Here is a 22257-nt window from a genome sequence, read left to right as displayed (position 1 = left end):
TTACACAATACTGTTATTTGCACTACCATGCACTTCTAACACTTTATGTACATAACTGACCAGTCATATATTCTGTATTTATACTTAATTCTCATACTGTCTATATTGTTTCACATCATCTGCATGTTCTTGTATAGTCTGTATTATCTTGTCTTGTATAGTATAGTGTTATTTATGTCCGTACTTTTAGGAGTCACAAACAGCTGGAACTAAATTCCTTGTGTGTGTCAGCACACTTGGCCAATATACCTGATTCTGATTGCAATGAAATTTCTAGATTTGTACTCACTTTGTCTGAACAGAGTGTTTAAGCATTCATTTGCAGGGTTGATTGGTTACTTATCCCCATAACAGTATAAATCATGAGTAATAATCACACAACAATCATATTTTATTATGAATAAGAATTTATTTAAATTTTTTTGAAAAAAACCTGTATTTATCTTTTTCTTCTTTAACTTTCAGTGTGCTTTGTATGATGTCTGTGTTTACTTGCAGTGATAGTCCCTAAGACAGTTCTTTTTATCTGAGAAGCACTGAAGAACACTGCGCTTGAAACACAGTGTGTTTGTGTATCCATTATTGCAGTGTCTGCAACGTCCCCTCTTCATCTTTACTAGGATATGTGCAATCATGTCTTTGCTTACATCCAGTGGGGGGATGTCCGATGACCTCTTGGCTGGGAGACTCACATCTGTTGAGGATGGACTCTTCTGAGGGTCCAAAGTGCTCCCTGATGTCACCTTCTATGTGAATGTGTTTGTCTTCCCTGAACATGGTCGCCCTTTATTGGGTGTTGTGTGTGTTCACTAGGATAAGAGAGGTTGCAAGTTGTGCCTGAAACTGTCTCCTGTTCAGTATCTCTTTCTTAGACATCTCCAGAGCTCTACAGTATGACTTGTTGAGGAGCCAGGTGTTAATCACAGCAAGGATGATGGTGTGCCAGAAAATGTAAATGTACCAGCGATGGGATTTCATTGGGAACTTGTACTTGGCAGCAAATGAGTCCAACACATCCACACCTCCCATGTTTTTGTTGTAGGTACCAACCATTTAAGGCCTCTCGACATCAATTATGGTATTGGTGGCTTTGTCCCAGCGCTGAATCTTCTGCACAGGTTCTGGTCCAGCAAAGGATGACACAAGTGTGACCGCTCTGTTGTCATACCATTTGACAGTGCAGATGTTATGGTTCCCCTCCACTCGGACATCAAAGCTTCCTCTCCCCCTATTCTTCAAGCTCTTTTCATCTGCAGGGTTGCAGTTGGGTAGGCATATCTGCTGTTCCCACATAATGGATTAAACGCTCAAGGAGCTTGACTACCAATGAGACACCGGTGAAGTAGTTGTCTGCGTAGATCCTGTAGTTTTAACCCTCTGGTAGTGTGGAGGTGAGCTTCATCACAACATAACCTGACAGTCCAAGTTCAGATTTGTTTTGTCGTATTCCATCTACACTCCCTTGGTAAACTAACTAACTAACTAACTAACTAAATAGGCGAATAATACATATGGGTCTTATATTGTAGTAGATAAACTGAAAGAATAGACAGGGTGGCAGTAGACCGTGTGTCGGGGTAGAGATCTAAGTGTTATGCATCACAGTATTATCATTTCATTGCAAATGCTAATCAAAATTCAAACAATACTGGCTGGCTGGCCCAGAGAACTTACAGGTTCATATTCAAGACCATTTACACCTGCCCCTGAACAATGCAACAGGCATCTCCTGAAAAAATCCAGAACGGTTCTTTCATCCCTCTGCTGCGGCTCCCTGTAGATTTGGAAAATAAATATTTAATTTACATTTTTCTATTTTTGTTAGTTTTAAAAACAATGTAATTCTAAATTCTAAGATCATGATGCTCTTGTAACATTAAAATAAACCGTGCTTAATTTTTTTTTTTTTGGTCGCTCAAAATATGCGTCATAACTGCCGACTTGCGAAATCCGACACACAGAAGTAGGCGCATTGTTGATTTGCTGCAGCCGGCAAGTTTAATTTTTTATGTCAAGTGTCACACATTGAGAGTGACAGTCACGCATGTCGGTCTTTTCTCAAGCTCTCCCGCCGCACATCGTATTTCTCACGCAGAAAAACTTTTTGACTATAATATATTTAATACGCCGCAGCGCCCAAAATGTATCAGTCCGCACTGCTGTCTCTTCTGTGGAACCGGGCAGGAATCAAGCGCGTCTCAGTTCTTAGTCGAGTCTGACACTTATCAGCCAATCAAAAAAAGAGGCTACACAATAGCCAATCAGAAAATAGCACTATCTGGGAAAGATTTAACGCAAAATCCAATGAAAAAAAGCGAGGGGTTGGAGAGGTCACGCTTGCCTGTCTTGAGAGCCCTGGTCATGAATACGAAGGACTCAATTATATATTAAACATTTTATTTGAAAGTAACCTTCAACCCAGCGTCTTTTTTCTTAAGGTTAGTTCAAACTGTTCAAAATATTTTTGTTTGCCTGCAGAAATAAAATTGCGTTTAATCGGTAGCAGTTAATTTATTTCATAAATGCAACACACTACAGTTTTTTTTTCTATAGTTTCCATAAAGGTAAAAAACGATATATGCAGTGTTATCTTCATTTTAGATGTCAAAAGGGTTTTGTGGCTCCCTGTGGTATTTTTTTCTGTGGGAAAGGGGTCAAAATGGCTCTTTGGGTGTTTAAGGTTGCCGACCCCAGGTTTAGACGTTAAATAACAAACAAAAAACTACAAAGTTACAGGGAGTTTCAGATACTGCTCTAGATGATGGAGTTTCAAATATCACATACAATTTATTATTGTGTTTAATTATGGTCTAATCTAAACTAAGTACAAATTTAACAGAAAAGCACATTTAGAACTTAGTTACAGTGAATCATCTAACAGTTTAAATTTCAATTTGTGACCATGTGTAAGGAGCACAGGCTATTTTGACTACCACTCTGGCCCAACATTGTAGAATTACAACATGGACCTAACAAGCTCTAAATCAATTTTGATTAATATTTTCCAAAAATAACTAAATATGTATGTGTTCTAGACATTGTAATAAACACAAAAAAAGGAATTTTACTTACTTGGTGGTTAAGGTGTTGGGCTGCAGATCGGAATGATCATGGGTTCGAACCCCAGGTCCTCCAAGCTGCCACTGCTGAGCCCCTGAGCAAGGCCCTTAACCCTCAGTTGCTTAGTTGTAAGTCACTCTGGATAAGGGTGTCTGCTAAATGCCGTAAATGTGAAGAATATTGCATAACGAGAGACTTAGCCTGACCACAAACAGTTTCTACATGATGTGAAACATTTTAGACGAGAAGGAGCTTTTATCGATGTGGAAATCTTTTGTTTGAAGTAGCTGATAGCTGATAACTAATAAATGAATACACTGATGATGACTAGTACAGTATAATGTGTGGTGTTTTATGATGGAGAGGTTTGTTTTGTTTTTATTTATATAATTATTTTTTAAATAAATGGAATTAGCATTGCGAGTCAAAGCAGGAGTGCATTGATGTTGTCATGCTGCAGGAAACCCGCAGAGATATCAGTAAAGCTGCTGATTGGGGTGAAGGAGTGCAATGGGTTGCTGATTTTAAGCAATAACACTTTGCACACAATTTTGCTCCTTGTTCTTATTCAGTAAAGAAAAAAATTTAATGGGAGCCTTTAAAAATGAAAAGCTTTCTATGAGAATGAGGTGCTTTTATCTGTGTGTACACTGCCACCAAATGCATTGGAGAGAATGAGCTTTTTATATAAGATGAATAATGTGAATGCTGTCTGCAACACTGCAGATATTTAACTGTACAACAGATAAATTGTACTCTCCCTGGCAAGATTGAATCGGTTTTATGGTTTTCGAACTCAACTGACATTTTTTTTTTTTTTACCAAAAATTTTTTTGTCAAACTTTGTCAAAACTTTCAACATCACAAGAGACATTGTTATATTACTGAATGCTGTGGAGATAGAAATATTGGAACTCCAACATTTGGAGGCCACAAGAGATCCAGGGAATATTCTGGCATATTGCCAAAATGAAAAATCTGTTAGACATTACAGTACAGGGGTTACAGTACAGGGGGCACTGGTCCACTCATGCCTTGAAAGCATGACGGTGATGGATGCTCCTTCTAAGTTCTTCTTTAGTTTAAAGCAAAAGGATGGACAGAAAAGATTCATACGTACATTCTGTGCAAACAGAATCAAGGGATCTCTTAATGGATTCCACTGAAATTTGCAGGCAGACAGTAAGCTTCTACCCAAAGCTGTACAACAATAATTGGTCAGGGGCACAGATGATGGAGGAGAGTTTACTCATCGACTTGCCAAAACTCCCTGAGCAAGAGGCTAAGTAAATTGGCAAAGCAGATGCTGACAGATCTTCATGAGGCTCTCCAAGGGATGGAAAATAGACAGGCAGCACGTATAGACCCACGTATAGTCTCCCTGTTGAGTTCTACAACACTTTCTAGACAGTAATATGATGTACTGTACATCCTATGGGGCAGTGTTAACGATTATAGAAGGGCTGTCCTGACCCTGCCAAAAAAGGCGGACCTGGCATACCTGAAAAACTGGCACCTAGTGTCACTACTATGCATTGACATTACTATGCTTTCAAAAGCATTAATCTCGAGTCTAAAAGTGTAATAGAGCAGCTCATTCACCAAGACCAGACATACTTTGTGATGGCAGGTCTATTTTTTGATAACATATATGTAATTTGTGACATTTTGGACATCTCCAGGCTATTGGTATTAAAGACTGGTCTGTTTTTTCTAGATCAGAAAAAGGCACCGGAACATTAATATTTGTGAAAGATGCTGGAAAATTTTTAGGGTTTTATAGCCATGATTAAGGTGTTTTACAGTGAAATTTATAGTGTACTGAAGATTAATGGTGGTTTATGCAGCCGTTTTAAAATGAATCTTTGGTCAGGCTAAAATGACAGTATACCTTAGCCGGAAAAAAAAAATTAAAAATTGCACAAAACACAGATTGTGTTGTCATATGAAAACGAATATCTCTCCAGGCTGATTAAATCAAGCGTATGAATGATTAGAAAATATTTGAGATAATGTGGTCTTCAATGGCGAAAGTTTGATTTTGACATTGGTGGGGACATAATTTATTTGACATTGGTGGGGACAACATTCCCCGTATTTTGTGCATAAAATTGTTGTTATGGTAACCTGCATAATCACGTTGCATATTGCTTCATACAACGGAATATAGCTGCAGCCGACCTCACCACATTAGCGAGAAAGACAAAGCCAATCAAACAGCGACGTGGGTTAGAGAGGCGGGACTCAAAAAAGGCAAAGGCCAATCCTTTTAGAGAGGTGAGTTACAGAAGCGGGATTCCTTGCAGGGGGTAAATCTGTTAACCGTTTGTGTTCCACTAGTTGCACTATTTTTTACAGAACGCCGTTGTAAAATATTTTCATCTTATTTAATGATTCCTGGATAAATGTTAAATGAAATAAGTAAAAAAGCACAAGACACAGACGGATATCAGTGGTTATGTATAAATATACATAGGCTTGGTCGAATTATTGCTAGGGACAATTGAGTGTTCCCTGGATATTGGTAGGGACATGTCCCTACCGTCCCTACCCAAATCGACGCCCTAGGTGGTCTTATGAGAATGCTCTATAGCAGAAAGGAAAGACCTGAACTAAACAGAGCTAAACTAAACCAACTGATTATTAAATTATTCGTTATAATTAATTGAACTATTAAATGATGATTTTATTGTAATATTTTAATATGTATTTATTGAGTTGCTGTCACTCTGTTTTACTCTAAATTATTTGAAAGTATAAAAAAAGTGTCACACACACACACACACACACACACACACACAAACGCGCACGCGCATACACGCACACACACACACACACACACACACACACACACACACACACACAAACGCGCACGCGCATACACACACACACACACACACACACACACACACACACACACACACACACACACACACACTAAGAGAGAGAAACTTACACGAGCTCTTGCCCACACGCTCACATTCGATAAAGGAAGACGAGCTGTTTATATCGGAGCGCCTCCTTATTAACCAATAAATATAACAATAAAATACAAGCTGGTGTAAACGGGAAAAGTCGCGTAAAAGCTAAAGGACACAAATGGACTCAGAAGAAGAAGCAAACGGGGATCAGAGTGAAGTCACTCTTATGGCACAATGATAACTTAAGCACGGATGTGTAGGTAACTTTTACAGGCGGATTGATTCAGATGGCTAACGAGTCGTCAAACGGAACAGACATCCCTTACACCTACGTCCGCGTCTGTACCTCTGCGGCGGCCTTCGTGATTTTGTTCCTTTTTAACTTCTTAATTAACTGGACTATATTGCGAGAGCAGCGCCTACGCAGTCATGCGCGTTTCGTGCTCGTCTTCCACCTGCTGCTCTCGGCCACTACTTACTTCGCCGTATATTTCATCTTCTACCTGCAAATCTACCTTGAAGCTATGCTGCCGGCGGCCGCATGCGCAGCCCTCATCACTGTACTGGCAACGACCGCGTCCAACATCCTTCTCACCATCACGGTCATGGCTCTGGACCGCTATGTGGCCATCTGCTTCCCGCTCCAGTACAGCAGCATCCGCTTTAAGCACTGGCCCTGGCTGCTCGGGGCAGTCACTTGGGCGCTCGCGTCCATCATTCCTCTGAGCCTTTTCCGTACAGTGGCAGATAAAGGGAATGTGCACTGTGACCGGGACCAGCTTAAACTAGGGGGACTACATAAGATTTTGCTCATTTCTATTTGCACTGTACTCATTCTGTACAGTTACGTGCGGATTTTGTGCGTGGGGCGTCGCCTTGGTGTCCTGAACATGAGGAACAGGGCTGGCTGCAGGACCATCGCCTTCCACGGCGTGCAGCTTGCAGTGTACATACTGCCAAACTTTATTAACTTCATGCTGCAGGTCTTGAACGAAAAGAGGATGATTTCATTAAACACAAAGGAACATTTTGCGGTCATTACGTTTGTTTTCTTCAGCCTGGCTCAGTGTATCGCGCCTATAGTCTACGGACTGCGCAAAGAGGAGCTACTGGAGCAGCTCAAGCTCCGCTTCCCTTATTTAGCCTGCAGACTGAAAAGCTTGCTCGTGAGGACGGTGGCTGTCACTCACCCTGGACGTCAACCACGCCAACGGTATGGCTCACACCTTCCATCCTCATACATAAATAAATGTCACTAAGTTACATGTGCCACATTATACATAACAATAAAAGGGCAAGGTTGGATCAACATGTCAAAATGAAAACATAATCTTAAGTAATTAGGGGTTTATTAAATACATACAAGTTGTATTTTTTGTATAATTATTAAACTCTTACAAGTATGTGATAAAGGCTAAAGAACATCGTTAAAACGTTATTAAACCTTAGGTAGTTTACATTTGGGGCCAATTCACACAGGTTTCCGTTATAAAAGGGACGTTTGATTGGCATTCCATCATAGGATAAAAGGTTATTAATTGTTCTGGTTTGCTCAAGTTTTGAATATTGAACCAAAATTTCATTTTGAACTAGGTGACCGGTTGAAACTGTAAAAGTAAGGAACTGGGAGGATGCAGAGGCAAAAAAAAAAGGCTGAATTTGACATAAAGATGTGGTACTTTGAGGTCAAGTAAAGTGGCTCCGCATTTAGATCTTAAACCATTTACTGTAGGCTTTCTGACTAATGAAGAAGCCAAAGGCACACAATATGTAAACAGAAAGCAAAATTTTATATGTACACACACACACACACACACACACACACACAAAGACGTCTGCCATGTTACGATGATGCCTGCCATGTTGTCTACACCACATTATTTTTTTTCCTACCCCACTACCACTATTACAAGCCCACAGAGCCACATCTGATAACTTTGTTTTTCCCAAAAGAAAAACAATTAAAACAAGGGTTGGCAATAGGAGATTTTCAATTATACAGAAAGACCTGATAGCCAAATAATTATTTTTATATTAACTGAAACAAAGAATTATACTGTGTGTAATCAGTACTAGTTAGAACACTGTCACTTGAAAAGACAATCAGTGTCAAAAGTAGCTTGCATAAAACATTTCTTCATTTGTTTCAGGGAAAGGAGAATGACATCAGAGACTCTTTTATCGAGAGAGATATCACAGACAACTGTGTGACCAACAGGGACATGTACGCAGGGAGACTGGATACAGATTAATATATTACTACAGACTGGATTTATACGATACGCACACATTTTTACACATGATGTCAACTGTGAAAGAAGAATAGACTTGGCAATGAAGACTTGATAGACGTGGCCAATGAAGTGGCAGCTATGTGCAGCAAAAAGTCCCTGAAAGCCTTGTTTTGTTCAGTGTGGATACTTTTGAAGTGTTAAAACGGCATTCTTTAGAGTAATGATTCTATGCATATTAAAGGTCATGTAATAAAGCACAAGGTTGTTTTACAGGATTATCCCAGTATTTAAGGTCGTTTTCATGGATAGTCGTTTAGAATAAACTCCCAGTCATCTTTTCCAGACTCATTCCTCAGAATCGTAAGTATGTACCATTCCTATTAAGTTGCATAACGGTGTCTAAAAATAATCATACGAGTAATTCCAATATCCATCTGAACTTGACAGCAGTATGCAAACAGATCACCATGACTAAGAATTATTGTGGGAAGAAATAAGCCATGACTACTTATACGCAAACAATTTATACTTAATTTTACCAGTTTATCTAACATGACTCTGTCTGTCTCATTCACATATGTAGCTAAAATTTCATCACTGCACCAAGTTCATTTTACAGTTAGGAAAGAGCAGACCACTAAGGACACGACACTCAGAAAAATGCTGTCAGGTCAGAAATTCCAAAGCTGTGAGAATTTAAAGGGGTCAAACTAGCAATAATCAGACACAGCATTTTCACGTTACAATTTAATGTTGTTGTTTACTTATTTTTAACCAAAGGTTTCTTACACATGGTTAAATACATCCTACTGAGAGCGCTTGACATTACTTTAGTCAAATAAAGCTTTAAAGATTTACTTCACTGTGAACAGGAAATGATCAATTGTATGCATGTTTTTTTAAACCGTACCAGATTGTTTTGTAATAAATATATTTTTCAAGTTCTGCAAATTTGTTATATGGTTATATAGATGACCAGACGGAGTACAATTAAGGTTTACACCACTGATTTCATACATATGCACAACTACAACCATTGTGTACAACAGGAACAGAAAATCCTGCATGCACAGAACTTTGGGAATAAAACCCCAAAACAGTAAAAAAAAAAAAAATTATACTGTTAAAGTTCTGCAAAGCTACATTTATGTATCTCAAACTACAGCAACTGAGGATATTTGTGATAGAATAAGTTAAAAAAACAAACAAACACCCAAACAACTTCCTAATGATTTCTCAAACCATTTGACTGCTTCTAGGGAAATTCAACATCCAAATAAAAGGCCTTAAATGTGCATTTCACCAAGGCAGTTTGACAATTGGTATAAAAATATATAAAGCCTTATGTACAGTGTACTGATGATAGAACAATGTTGTGCCAGGCCAAAATTAGCTAGACAATGACACAGCAAACTAACACTGTTTTTCAGTGTAAATCCCTTTGATACAATGATAAATAACAACAACAATGGAAAGTGGCTAGATGTGGGTCTAAATTTGTGTTAACAAAAAAAAAAAAAGTCTTGTTTTGTTTTAATATATCTATGCATTATCCCTACCAGTTAGTTTCCTGTGTGAAAATTACTTTCCAACATCTTTACAGATTCAGATGATTTGAGATTAACTTCACAGAATGGTTCTACTAAGTCTTATACTGGTATAACAAAGCCTTCTATTCACCCAGTTTGGCACCATTGAGCCATGTGGGAAGTCATATTAAACCTAAATGCGTATCGATGTCGAGGAGAAGGTGAGATTTTGACTGGCTGATGGCAGTAATAGAAAGGATTTTTAAAAGCCCAGTGGATGAGGAGAAACCACCCCTCCGTTCTCTACCACAGCTGCAGAAATGGCACGCAGGTTCTTGAAGATCTGCTTGGATGTACCGGACCTCAGGAACTTGATATCCTGCATGATTCTATCATGAGCCTAAACAAGGAAATGGCCAAAAGTGTTAGCAAAGGCACCTTATAGGAGATATATAAATATATATATACACACACACGTGTGTGTGCGTGTGTGTTCCATATACGGAGCTGGAAGCTCAAAGTAAACAAGTTAAAAATTCAGAACCATGCATACAAAATAATGATATACCAGTTACACTAATTATTTAAGGAAGTACTGTTTTTGTACTGCATACACTGCAGTGGTTGGGGGAGGGGGTAGAAAGAAAAATAAGGTCACAAATGGGGCAGGAAGCTTAAACGGTAAATGAAATTGAGCACATATCACCTCAGTGCACCAGGTTTCACAAAGCATCTTCTCATGCTGAGCAGATGAGTGACCTTGACTCAGAGATCTGGAGGCCCTGGAGGACGAGCAGAGCACAAACAATTTACATCTTTTGTGCCACAGATGTGTATATGTAAAATAATGAGAGTGAATGTGAATGAGAAACTTTGAGTGTTACCTGGAAAGCACCACAACCATAGCATATAAATCAATAGCACAGTCTGCAACTCGCTTTAGCACAAACTGCTCATCTGTAAAAACACAGAAATAGACTTTAGTGCAAGGACCTCAAGCGTATGAGAAAAGGAAGCGTCGAAGCCTTCTGAAAACGAATGGGAAAGCACATGCTGATTTTGCAAAATGTAAAACTATAATCACACACACGCATATCTGAGATGAGTGAGTGAAAACAAGGTTTTTTCTACTACTATATTTGCCATAGTGCAGAGAGGAAATCAGTCATGCACATTACCACAAAATTGCAAGAACTGGCTTTGAACAAAAGCAGGATATTTATTAACTACCATCAGCAGAGAAAGTACCTGCTTTTCGATGCTGAAAGATAGACAAACATCACTTCCAATTAAATTTAAAGAAAGTCATCAGCATAATCTCAGAAGACTTTTTCCTTCTCTACTTACGGGGCTCCGTGAACGTTTAAATCGTCTCAATAAAGCTTTTTTGTCCTACGACACCATTTCATATTTGTTAAACAATATACCAACTAAGTGAACTAAAGAAACTAGTTATGGATCTGGATGCATATTTTTCTCACCAATAATCCTCTTGCCATGTTTAAGAAGCAGCTCTTCTATAACTTCTCCAAACTGCTCGATGGCTTGAACTGCCTGGGAAAAGAGAGAGTGGGAAGAACTACCATTTAAAGGCATCCATCACTGGACAGAACTATTTTATTTTGCCACTTGTATCTTGTAGGATATTGTTGGATAAAGAGAGACTTGTCAGTATTGAACAAGTTATAAGTTTCAGAAGTTTATCAGAAGCAGCATTTCAGTCATGTCTCACCAGAGTGCCGCTTTGAGCCAGTTCTGGATGGACGCTTCCCTGCAGTGTGAGGCCTGTACTCATGCCAGCCTTCCTGCATAACCATGAAAGAGAGCAATTGTGGTCATTCATGTTCTATCGTCTTTACAGTAAACTGCCTAAAACAATGAGACAGACAGCTTTAAAAGCATTAGTCACCTTTTGGCACGCTTGGTAATCTCCCCAGCCAACAAACCAGCGTTGCTGAATGGACTTTTCAGAGCTTTTTGTAAGTTCTTCAGCTGATTTCCTGCATTCTAGAAACCAAGAAACAAAGTGTGAACGTATTTATTTGCTTTTATGTCTAATCATGTAAAATATCATAATTGTATTTCAGATTTATAACTGACCCGTGTTTGTTGTGTAAAACCGCCTAAGAGTGCACCTTTACAGTGCATGACTGTTACAGTATTTTGCATTAACACATTTCAGCATGCTTTTTTTCCCCTCCAAATGCCTGGCACTTGTAGGCTAAACACTTGAGCATTCACAGTGTGTTTGAGGTTTACAGGCAAGCAGTTTCTGACAGTTTCTCAGTTTGTACAGGAAATGTTTACCAGGTGCTTTCTCATCTTTGTCAGTAAGCCGGTTCCCAAATTACCTGGAAGCCGTTGAGCGCCACAAAGAGTCGCAGAATGTCGTTAGTGCCCTCAAAGATACGGAAGATTCGCAGGTCTCGCATGACTCTCTCGACACCAGCGTCCTGCATCAAAACACTATTACTGAGCAAATGCTTGAATACAACAGACTAAAATTGAGCAGCATGCATAGAGATTAACTGTCAAACTGAATTTCCATATTTATTCTGTAAGTGCTTTAAATGGAATAAGTTATATCAAGAGCCAACAGAAGTCCAACTTCCCAAATACGGGCAAGAAATTTCCTTGTGGTATAGGGAAATGAAAATAACATGAGGCCCTCGGAAGTTAGCGATAAAAACCCTTTACATACATCTCGGATTAAAGCTAAAAGCACAAACATCATCAACACCAATACAGGAAACGGGGGAAAGGCATAGACAAGCAAAGGAGGGAAGACAGAAAAAAACAAACCGTGCAGTAAATATAATGTTGCATGCAGTAAATAAATAAATATAACACAATGGGCTGCTATTATTATTGAAAAGCATAAAAGCACATCACAAAATATTTTATATATCTGAAACCAATTCAAACACATTAATGTTTACAGACATTTCCTTATTGAAACAACTGTTTCATTCATTTTTTTAATTAATATAAATATTTCTAAATATCCATTAGATAATAAATATAATTTCAGGTGAACACTTACATCTGTTTAGCATTATGCTTATTACAAATGATGCGCAGCATCAGAACAAATGTATTAATATAAACCTGTGATTTACTTTATCAGAGCTGCAGTTACAGACAATTCATTGATATTTTCAGTGACCACCATAGTGTTGTTAATCTCAACAATAAAACACAATATAATAAAACCCCGACCAGTCAGTGTTTATGGATAATAAGCTCTACTCATAATGTAGGAACATTTAGTTTCATCAAATACATGACTGAGCTAAGTGTAATTCTTTAAAAAGGAGATTCTTTGTGTAATAAAGAAAAAATAGATCCACTAAGAGGGTCACTATCATTATTGCTGTAAACAGCAAACACCAGCTAATCATTATCTCGACATCAAAGCGACAGGAGATGTGGCAAGATAGAGGAACGAGAAATGCCCAGTTTTAGAAACGCATTTGCTGAATCATCTAGATGGCTTGCTCACTTCTGCCTGAGATCTTCACACTTCTACAATTCACATAAGTGAACTCTGATCACTACATTTAGGTTCTTTCTGCAGGCCTTCCGGGCTTAGTTTTCAGTCCAAAATATTTATCACAGTGGTGTTGTTTTTTTAGCAATGGACAGTGAAGGTTAGAATCAGCATGTGCACATGACCTACATATTGCTAAGTACTCACATGTAACATAGCAAAAAAACTTCAGTGGTTAAAGACGTTCCAAAACCCCAACACACATTTGGGGGGGGTTTATATTTCACCACCTACAATGTTTTTCCACAAACCCTGAGACATTTATTTGTTCCACTTCAGTCATGTGGGAGGATTTCAAGGCTAAGCTATTCCTTCAACCCTCAAGTTATGGGTACTGTTTACTTCCTTTATGAAAACAACGTTGCTGTGAGTTATAGCTCTACAGCTCGAATGGGTAACAGGCCAATGAACAAACATTCAGCACACAACATGGACTGCAACAGCCATTGTTTTTGCATTTTAAATATCCTGATATCCTAATAAACATTTACTCTTCATGGCAGAACAAACTTCCTGGTGTTCACACCATCTAGTAAAGGGTGGTTTATTTATATTTGATACACACACACCACGTGGTCCTGCCAAAAGGCTATGACTGCATGTTGAAGAGGAAGAGTTTATATAAAAATATATAAACTTACCTTCATAAAACCCATTCCACCCATAATTTGAATGCACTCATCAGTCACCGTCCATGCTGCTTCCTAAGAAAGCAAGAAATAGCATGTTAGTACAATTAACGGCAGTTCTTACATAAAAATTGAGCTTATTTCTTTTTTGCTATGAAAGTGTCTCAAACTAATGCAACAATCTACGTGTTCCTTAATGGATGCAAGACTTTTCTCTGCTGCTTTTCATTAACAGCAAAATTAACATGGGCCTCTAATGAATATTTGTTTTGGTTGCAATGTGTAGAACTTGTCATCACAACATGTGTGTAAAACACTCACAGAGGCAAAGATTTTACTGATGGCAGCCTCGATCTGGAAATCTGTTGCTCCACTGTCCATATTCCCACTGACCATGTAGGCCATAGACTATATGGGGTGTAGAGACCAAAATGTTAGTAGACATTTAAGAGAAATAGGAGGTTAAAGTGTTTTCATAGAGCAACTAAAAATGATGTATTTTTGCACTGCTTGCTCATGGGATAAGAGCTATTAAAGTAAACTTCCTCTACTGCTATGACAGTCTCAACTGACATAAGGATGTTAATCACAGCAAAAGATTGGAATATTCGCTATGTGCATTCTTTAATAGTCTGTTATTTAAATAACACATTAGATATCACTATGCACAGTGCAACAAACCTATTATACTTATTACACAGTAAAGATTTCATCATTAAAATCGTTTTCCAGAAAGTCCTGCCTTGATGTTTTCCAAACATTAGACACCATCATGAACATTAATGAATAAACCATTGAATACAAGATACAGCAGAAAATGTGAAACAATATAGTCAGACCTGAGGCTGTGAATATGATTAAGTTGATTAGCTGCCAGAAGAAAGAAAGAAAGAAAGAAAGAAAGAAAGAAAGAAAGAAAGAAAGAAAGAAAGAAAGAAAGAAAGAAAGAAAGAAAGAAAGAAAGAAAGAAAGAAAGAAAGAAAAGGTGTTAATAAATGATAGTCTAACATTTGTTCACCTCTGTAACATACTGCATCATGGCCATTCTGGCCATTTTCTCTTGTATGACTCCATAGTTGTGGATTTTGTTACCGAACTGAGTCCTGTTAGCCGCATGGTCCACCTGAGAAAGAGAAATTCACAAATGTAGAAAAGCTCAGTGCAGATACTTAATCATATATTATTGATTTTCCCATCTTAAAGAAACGCAATTTGGTTGAATCTGTTCACCGGGAGGTTTTTGTTTTTTTTTCGTTTGAAATGTCGACCAGTCAAAAGTAGTAGGTAAAAGCATTACACAATACTAGATCACATGGTTTCACCTCAGAATAGTTCAGGTGTAGATCATTGCTTTAAATGAATCATTTACATGTATGTATTCATACAGCAAAACCTGGAACATGCATTGTACAATCTCGTAAAAAACAAATGCAAATAGCGGCCATGGATACTGTGCTAAATGTTAAGAGGCACAAGAGACACACAAAAAAACTCCACAAACACACTCTCTTTTGCTCAGTCTGTCAGTGTGGTTAGAGCACGTGTTAAAACTTTCCCCTTGTTTGCATCTAGCACCCTATAAAAACAAAGAATGCTTCACAGATTTCAAGCATGAATACTGCGTTAACAGGTAAGGTTAAAGTTGAACTTTGGTTATAGTTAGGAAGTATAAAACTGACAACAGCTTCACATCGAGTTAAAGCCAAAGTATGTCCTTTATAAATGCATTATTCAGTTGAATGCACAAGGATGTTGGGCTAAATGATTAAATCTATTTAAGTGTATTTTTACACAGATGTTGGTATTTATCTTGACATGATAACTGAGCTATTTTGAGTTACTGACCAAAATCTTGGATTAAACTTGGAGTCTGTTCAAGACCTCCAGTCAAACAGATAGCCAGCAAGACAGACAGACAAAGAGACAGCCCTGCCCAGACAGGCCTTCAGACACAGACAGCCAGCAAGACAGACAGACGGACAGACAGGCAGGCCCATCACCAGACAGACAGACAGACGGGCAGGCCTTCCCAGACAGCACCCCCCCCCCATGTTTTATAAAAGCATTGAAGACATTAAAATGAAAAAGCACATGGATGTACATTATCGAATGGTCCATCAATAAATCGATGCCTATACGAGCACGTTTATATGCCCAGTCAACTGAAGACTTTTTCTATATTTAAGGTCACTACAAATGGAAAATGGCTGAAACAAAAACATATTCTGACAGTCACTAAACACTGGGTAACAGAAACAAAAGTATAAAATGTCACTTTACTGCAGGTTATGTGGCATAAAGTGAAATGTAGGCTGGGGAATTTCCCCATACAGAAGTCTACTAAACAGAGGAAGTCATGGTAAGTGGTGGTGTTTAGAGGGGATGTGGCAAAACACTTGGGGCCGAATAAATAACATGCATTTCTGATACTAAAAAATGAAATGAAAGCAAATTACAACAATTAAAACAGAAACCATTACAGAAACTTTAGAAATGTTATCTGCAAGAGGAACATTCAAAAAACAACGATTAGAAGCTTTTTATCTGCACAGATATAGTCAATCAGAACACAAATAAACAAAAACATTTAGCAGTGTTTGTTTTAATTAAGACTAATACTACAGCAGTGTGAAAGAGGACCGACTTTTAAATGCTATTAGCTAGCTAGCTTCAAGTAGCAAGTTATAACCTTAACAGACTAGCTACAAAATGCAAAAAACACATATTTGCAAACATAGTTACTTACTGCTTTTGCAAGGACACCCTTCATGGTTCCTGACAGTGCTGCAGCCATGCCAAAGCGCCCATTGTTAAGGATATTCATAGCCACCTTAAATCCTCCTCCAACTTCCCCCAGGACACACTCGGCTGGAACACGCACATTCTCAAAATACACTTCTGCTGTGTTTGAGGCCTTGATGCCCATCTTCTTCTCTGGAGGGCCACTACATTAAGATATGGGCACAAAAGAGAGCAGGGAAAAAAATTGAAAGATGAAAGCAAATATTGGAGAGATGGGTATATCAGCAGGACAGCGAGGAAACACAAACGGCAAAAATAGTCTATCACAAAGCTAGACCAAATTTTGGTGTTTTGGTACTATTTTTCTATTTTCTTTTTTTTTTTAAGTAGTCATTTGGATAAGCTTGACAATGCAATTCTTAAGTCAAAACTTTACCGTTTCTTGTTGTCCCAATAATTTGACATTATTATTAAGCACTATCTCAGTGCATTGACTTGCTTTGTTAACAAAAGTCATGCTAAATCACGCTCGACTCACTGTGTGACTCCTCCGAAGCTTCTTTCGACAACGAATGCAGTGATCTTGTCCTTCATTTCTCCGGTTTTCTCATCCTTCAACGGAGTCTTAGCAAACACCGTAAAGATCTCAGCCAGGCCTCCATTACTGTAACAGGTGAAGGAAAGAAAGGCAGAAATCCATAACTACAGTATATACAATATAATCAGAGACACTTGAAAAGTTCCAGCAGGATGATGGTGCAACATTACCTACAGGATGTGTATAAAATTCTGAAAAGCAAAGCTGCCCTCTGGTGGTGGATTTTCTGAAGACAAGGCAGTGTCTGTGTGTGGTCTTTGTTAAATTGGTATCTGAATGCAATACACACACTCACCTGATCCAAATTTTGCTTCCATTGAGGGTGTAGTACTTTCCGCAGGGTGAGGGAACAGCAACTGACCTGATAGAAGCAGCATCTGAACCACTAGATGGTTCAGTCAGGCAAAATGCAGCAATTGTTTCACCTGCATAGAAAAAAACAATTCAGATAATAATACAGATCCAGACCACAGTGTACAGCACACAAGGTATTAAAGCAAAAATATAAGACTAAAAATAAAAATGTCCCGGATGTAAAAGACTCCATAAATAGATACAGTGATATTAAATCACTGCGTCAATACACATTGCATTTTAACAATACAAGAGAAATATCAGGTTTTTGCTAAATACTGCACAAGCTGCTTTTTTTTTTTTTTTTAATAAATAACCTACACAGATACCTGAGGCTAACTTGGGAAGGTACTTCTCTTTCTGTTGCTTGTTGCCAAAGAGGAGAATTCCCTTAAAGCCAATGGACTGGTGAGCGCCAAGAGTGATGCCCACACCCAGGTCATGCATGCCCACGATCTCCACCAGCCTGGCATACTGAGGTCACAAACACAGGATCTCCTTTTAGGCTTCCTCTAACAAACTTCTTTCTCTATGTAGCACATCAAGCTAATGCGATCATCCTAAGCATCATACTGATTCCAGTTCAGTAAGATCAGCAGCATCATATAAACAGTATACATGATTGAGTTTTGAATAAGGTGATAAAGGATTTAAAATTATTTATTAATTGCAGTATGCTGTTTATCTGGTAGCTGCTGAAATCACAACGAGAAAAAAAAATGTGCATAAATAAATGTCCACAGTCGGTCCAGCATCCATGGTAATACAGCTTATTGGTCATCTTCCTTGACCGGTTTCATCTCACCTGTGTGTTGCTGAGACCTACACCACCCAGATCAGCAGGCACCTGTAGGCCAAAGGCTCCCATCTCCTTCAGTCCCTCCATGGTGTGATCCTCTACCTTCTCCAGCTGATCATTCTTAGCAGGGTCATTTACCTCCTACATGTATCATATACAAGACAATTAGCAGGCAAAAAGTAAATTAAGATATTTGAATAAATACTTCATCAACACAAAATACTATGAGCTCTTGCCGATTTGTGAGACATGAAATGGAACTCACTTCAAAAAACTTCGAACAAGGTCCCACCAGCTCCCTGAGAAACTCTGACTGCTCCTCATTCAGCACTATAACATGAGCAACATAAGTGGCATTACTATAATAACAATAAAAATGTCTCATTAAAAATTACATGTAGGGAAATGTAACAAAAACATAAATTATATTTTACCTGTGGGAAAGGGGAACACCTGTGAGGTGCTGATCTGCCCTTTAAACATGTTCACAGCGAAGGATTTTGACTCCTTAACAAAAGAAAATAAATTGTAATTTTCAAAAAAAAAAAAACTTTAAAGTTTTAAAGTTCTAAAAATGAGTGTGGAGAAAGACACATACTACACTGGCAGCCTTCTTGTCCACTCTTTCAGCGTTAGTGACAACATCACTGCCAGTTGCTGATTTCCCCAAAACCGCCTATAAATCGAGAGACAGAAATCAATACAGAAATAAAGGTAGGGAAAAAGTATTATTTGTCCTAGATTTGCCATAGCCAATCTAACAATCTGGTCTTTGGGAGGAAAAAGGGCAGACAACACTTTCCTCAAAGGACAATATGGGATAGCAAACTATATTTATTCAGTCATTCATAGTCTGCTATTATGACCTCTTATCTCTTGTGAATATATAAATATACTTATGTTACGGTTCCATCTCCTTTGATGAAGTTTAATTACATCATCACATTTTAATATTTATGCTTGTTTAGATGTTCTTAGCGCCAAGGACACACAGGTTTACAAATCCCTTGACTCATACACTGGCCCAGTCTAAAAACAGAAACGTGCTGCATTGTGACACTTTTGGCTGCCCAGTGAACCAGAGAGCACTGACAAGGGCAACAAACCCTTTCCTTTACCCCACTCAATAGGAGATAAGGGTTTTTATTACATCGCATTCTGAATTGTTTCCATTTAAAGTATCTAATCTACTCCATGAATCTGACGTAGGTGTGTTGGTGGAGTGATATTTCCCTGATCATGGAAACTGGCGGTGAACTTTGCCCCAGATTCTTTACGCTTGCTTCACGAATGCACAGTGACCATAAAGACACGTTTACAACAAATTACTCCATATTAAAATTTAGCTGTAAAATGACACTGGCTGACCTTCTAAGGTTTTAACAGGCTTTCTGTGATCGAACAGGAAACATGAAATCTTACCTCTGCACTTTGGCTAACATAAGGACGCAGATTTTGCACAGCTACCACAGCTCCTGCTTGGCGTTGAACCCTAATAAAATGGAAAGCAATTTTTTTTATATCACGTATTTTTGTTAGAACGTCTGCAACAATTCAATGTATAATTGATAATTATAATAAATGATAATGTATAGAGCCGCAACATAGCTTAGCTAAGTCAGGGTCAACGTCATAGCATAGCATAGCATAGCATAGCATAGCATAGGATAGCATAGCATAGCATAGGATAGCAAACAACAGAAAATTAAAACATTTAAGCTGTGAAATGCCAGAATTTGTCTCACCCTGACAAGGACTGTGGCACACGAAGCACAGCATTACACAGCGCCTTCTGAGCGACGTTACGTACAAGCATGATTTACTTTAGCTAATTAGCCTGGAAAACAAAACAGTAGCTAGTCAGAATTAGATATTTATTTTTAAGGTACAAGCCGAACAAATGGCAACGTGAACTTTAAATGGTTTGTAATAATAATAGTAATAATAATAATAATAATAATAATAATAATACGGTCGTCTTTTTGTCGTCTGTGAAGAAAGTGATTAAAGCTTTTAACTGGTGAATTAATAAATAACAACAAAGCGGATCAATTGATGTTACCAAATCTATTCTGCTCGCTTGCTGACTTGCTTGATTAAATGTAATAATTAAAACAGCGCGATTAAGTAAAGCAGTGTGTCCTTTCCTCTCAAGTTAGACCTGAAGGAGTTTATGGACCGGAAGTTGATTTATGTCAGTAGGCGGGGCCTGACTGTAGCGCTGGAGTAACACTGATCTGAGACCTGTTTAAAATTAAGACCAATGACTGTATATAAATCTTGAATAATAATTCTTTACCTCTGAAGTCATTCTTTTCTAAAACTATTATTTGTATCTATTATTTGCTTTATAAAGCGCAGTTTGTTGGACTATGGTTTTAGATAGATAGATAGATAGATAGATAGATAGATAGATAGATAGATAGATAGATAGATAGATATCAGAATTAGAATCAGAATCGGCTTTTGCGCATTTGTTTTAGTGTCCAGTACACACCAACTATAAAAATAAGATAAGAATAAAATAAATACACATATGAGAATGCAAATAGACAAAGAAAAGAAAAGAAAAGAAAAATACACTAAAAAATAAATAAACTGTATGTTCAACTGTGCTACAGATCATAGAATGGAATAGAATAGAATAGTAAAGGATGAAATGCACTGATGTACTAGGATGGAGGCGGTAACAAATAAATAAGATTATTGCACATTGTTACTGCATTATAGGGGAAACATTTAACTGTTCATGAGGTAGATTTCCTGGCCGAAGAAACTGTTCTTGTGCTTGGTTGTGCTGTTATTTGGGGCTCTGTAGCACCAGCCAGATGGTAGATGAGGGATCCAGAGTGATTTGCTGAGTCCTTTTCCTCACTCTGGATATGAGTGTTTTTGAAATGTGAGCAGGGGAACATCAATAATCCTTTCAGCAGTCTGAACTGTTCTCTGTAGACTTTTGAAGTCTGATTTTGTAGCTGAGCCAAACCAGACAGTTATTTATGTGCAATATGTAGACTATTTTAAAATAATCAGTTAATGTAAGAAGGAATAAACGTATGTGTAAATAATATGCGAATCAGGAGTTACGGGGGGGTGGGGGGGTCCTACTTTTTTCTTTTTAAACAGAGATGATATTTTATTTTTTATTTGACAAAATGGTCAGTGCAAGTAGATACCCGGTGTCACCTAACATTAGTAAGAGCATTCCTTCACTAGAAAATTACATTTATATGTACAATTTCTGAATGCCTCTTACTTAGTTTTTGCACAGCTATCCATCCATCCATCCATTTTCTACCGCTTACAGCTATTAATAACTTATTAATAACTCTTTTTCTGAAGACCTCAGAAATCGCCATCGTTTTTGCCATGATTTACTTCCACAAACAGGAAGCAAGAACATCAGACTTTGATATATCTGTTCTTTAAATAAAATATGGCACTCATGGAAACATTGTCATCCTATTGACTGAAATAAAAATTTTACCTTGAAAGTAAGTACCAATGTTCACATGCTTTTGCCTCTCACAGATGTATAATATTGGAACATTTTCCAGAATAAAAAAAAATCAAATTTATGTGTGTATGTGTATATATACAAATATCAAATATATATTTGAACACACACGTACACATACCTGTACACGTGGTACTACACAACACACTTTTAGACAGGACAGCTGCTAAAAATCACTGAGTGACCACCACAGTATTAATAGATCCCCTTTCTCCATTGTGCATAATAGGGATATCGACAGCTGTTTTAACTGTTGCTGAGATCATACACCAGTTCTGAAGTGTGTAGGGTATCAGCCACACCATGAGTGGCCACTTAAGTAGT

The 22257-nt window shown here is 38.0% G+C and overlaps 2 protein-coding genes across 3 annotated transcripts; one reads left to right on the top strand and one right to left on the bottom strand.

Moving 5' to 3' along the window:
• The first annotated feature begins 5983 nt into the window (after window positions 1–5983).
• Window positions 5984–9330, top strand: zgc:194312 (uncharacterized protein LOC794943 homolog). The gene is made up of 2 exons (XM_027165032.2): window positions 5984–7194; window positions 8132–9330. Exons 1-2 carry the CDS (start codon window positions 6269–6271, stop codon window positions 8190–8192), a joined length of 987 nt encoding a protein of 328 aa, XP_027020833.1. The 5' UTR covers window positions 5984–6268; the 3' UTR covers window positions 8193–9330.
• Window positions 8948–20633, bottom strand: acadvl (acyl-CoA dehydrogenase very long chain). 2 transcript variants are annotated; one of them, XM_027165007.2, is made up of 21 exons: window positions 20479–20633; window positions 20162–20253; window positions 19839–19908; window positions 19015–19092; window positions 18851–18923; window positions 18682–18746; window positions 18423–18557; window positions 17947–18091; window positions 17559–17688; window positions 17204–17329; window positions 16670–16868; window positions 14942–15046; window positions 14245–14331; window positions 13936–13998; window positions 12096–12197; window positions 11654–11751; window positions 11477–11549; window positions 11226–11298; window positions 10629–10701; window positions 10451–10526; window positions 8948–10144 (listed from the first exon to the last, which is right to left on the bottom strand). In XM_027165007.2, the coding sequence occupies exons 2-21, from the start codon at window positions 20230–20232 to the stop codon at window positions 10007–10009; spliced, it is 1980 nt and encodes a 659-aa protein (XP_027020808.1). In that variant the 5' UTR covers window positions 20233–20253; window positions 20479–20633; the 3' UTR covers window positions 8948–10006. The 2 variants fall into 2 exon arrangements, with proteins under 2 accessions (XP_027020808.1, XP_047673928.1); XM_047817972.1 differs by lacking the exon at window positions 20162–20253 and having other exon boundaries at window positions 20479–20571.
• Window positions 20634–22257: the final 1624 nt, after the last annotated feature.

This window comes from Tachysurus fulvidraco, chromosome 1 (assembly GCF_022655615.1).
Source record: "Tachysurus fulvidraco isolate hzauxx_2018 chromosome 1, HZAU_PFXX_2.0, whole genome shotgun sequence".
In the NCBI taxonomy this organism is placed as follows: domain Eukaryota; kingdom Metazoa; phylum Chordata; class Actinopteri; order Siluriformes; family Bagridae; genus Tachysurus; species Tachysurus fulvidraco.
Note: the sequence above shows the minus strand (reverse complement) of the source record. Positions and strands in the feature narration are given on the sequence as shown.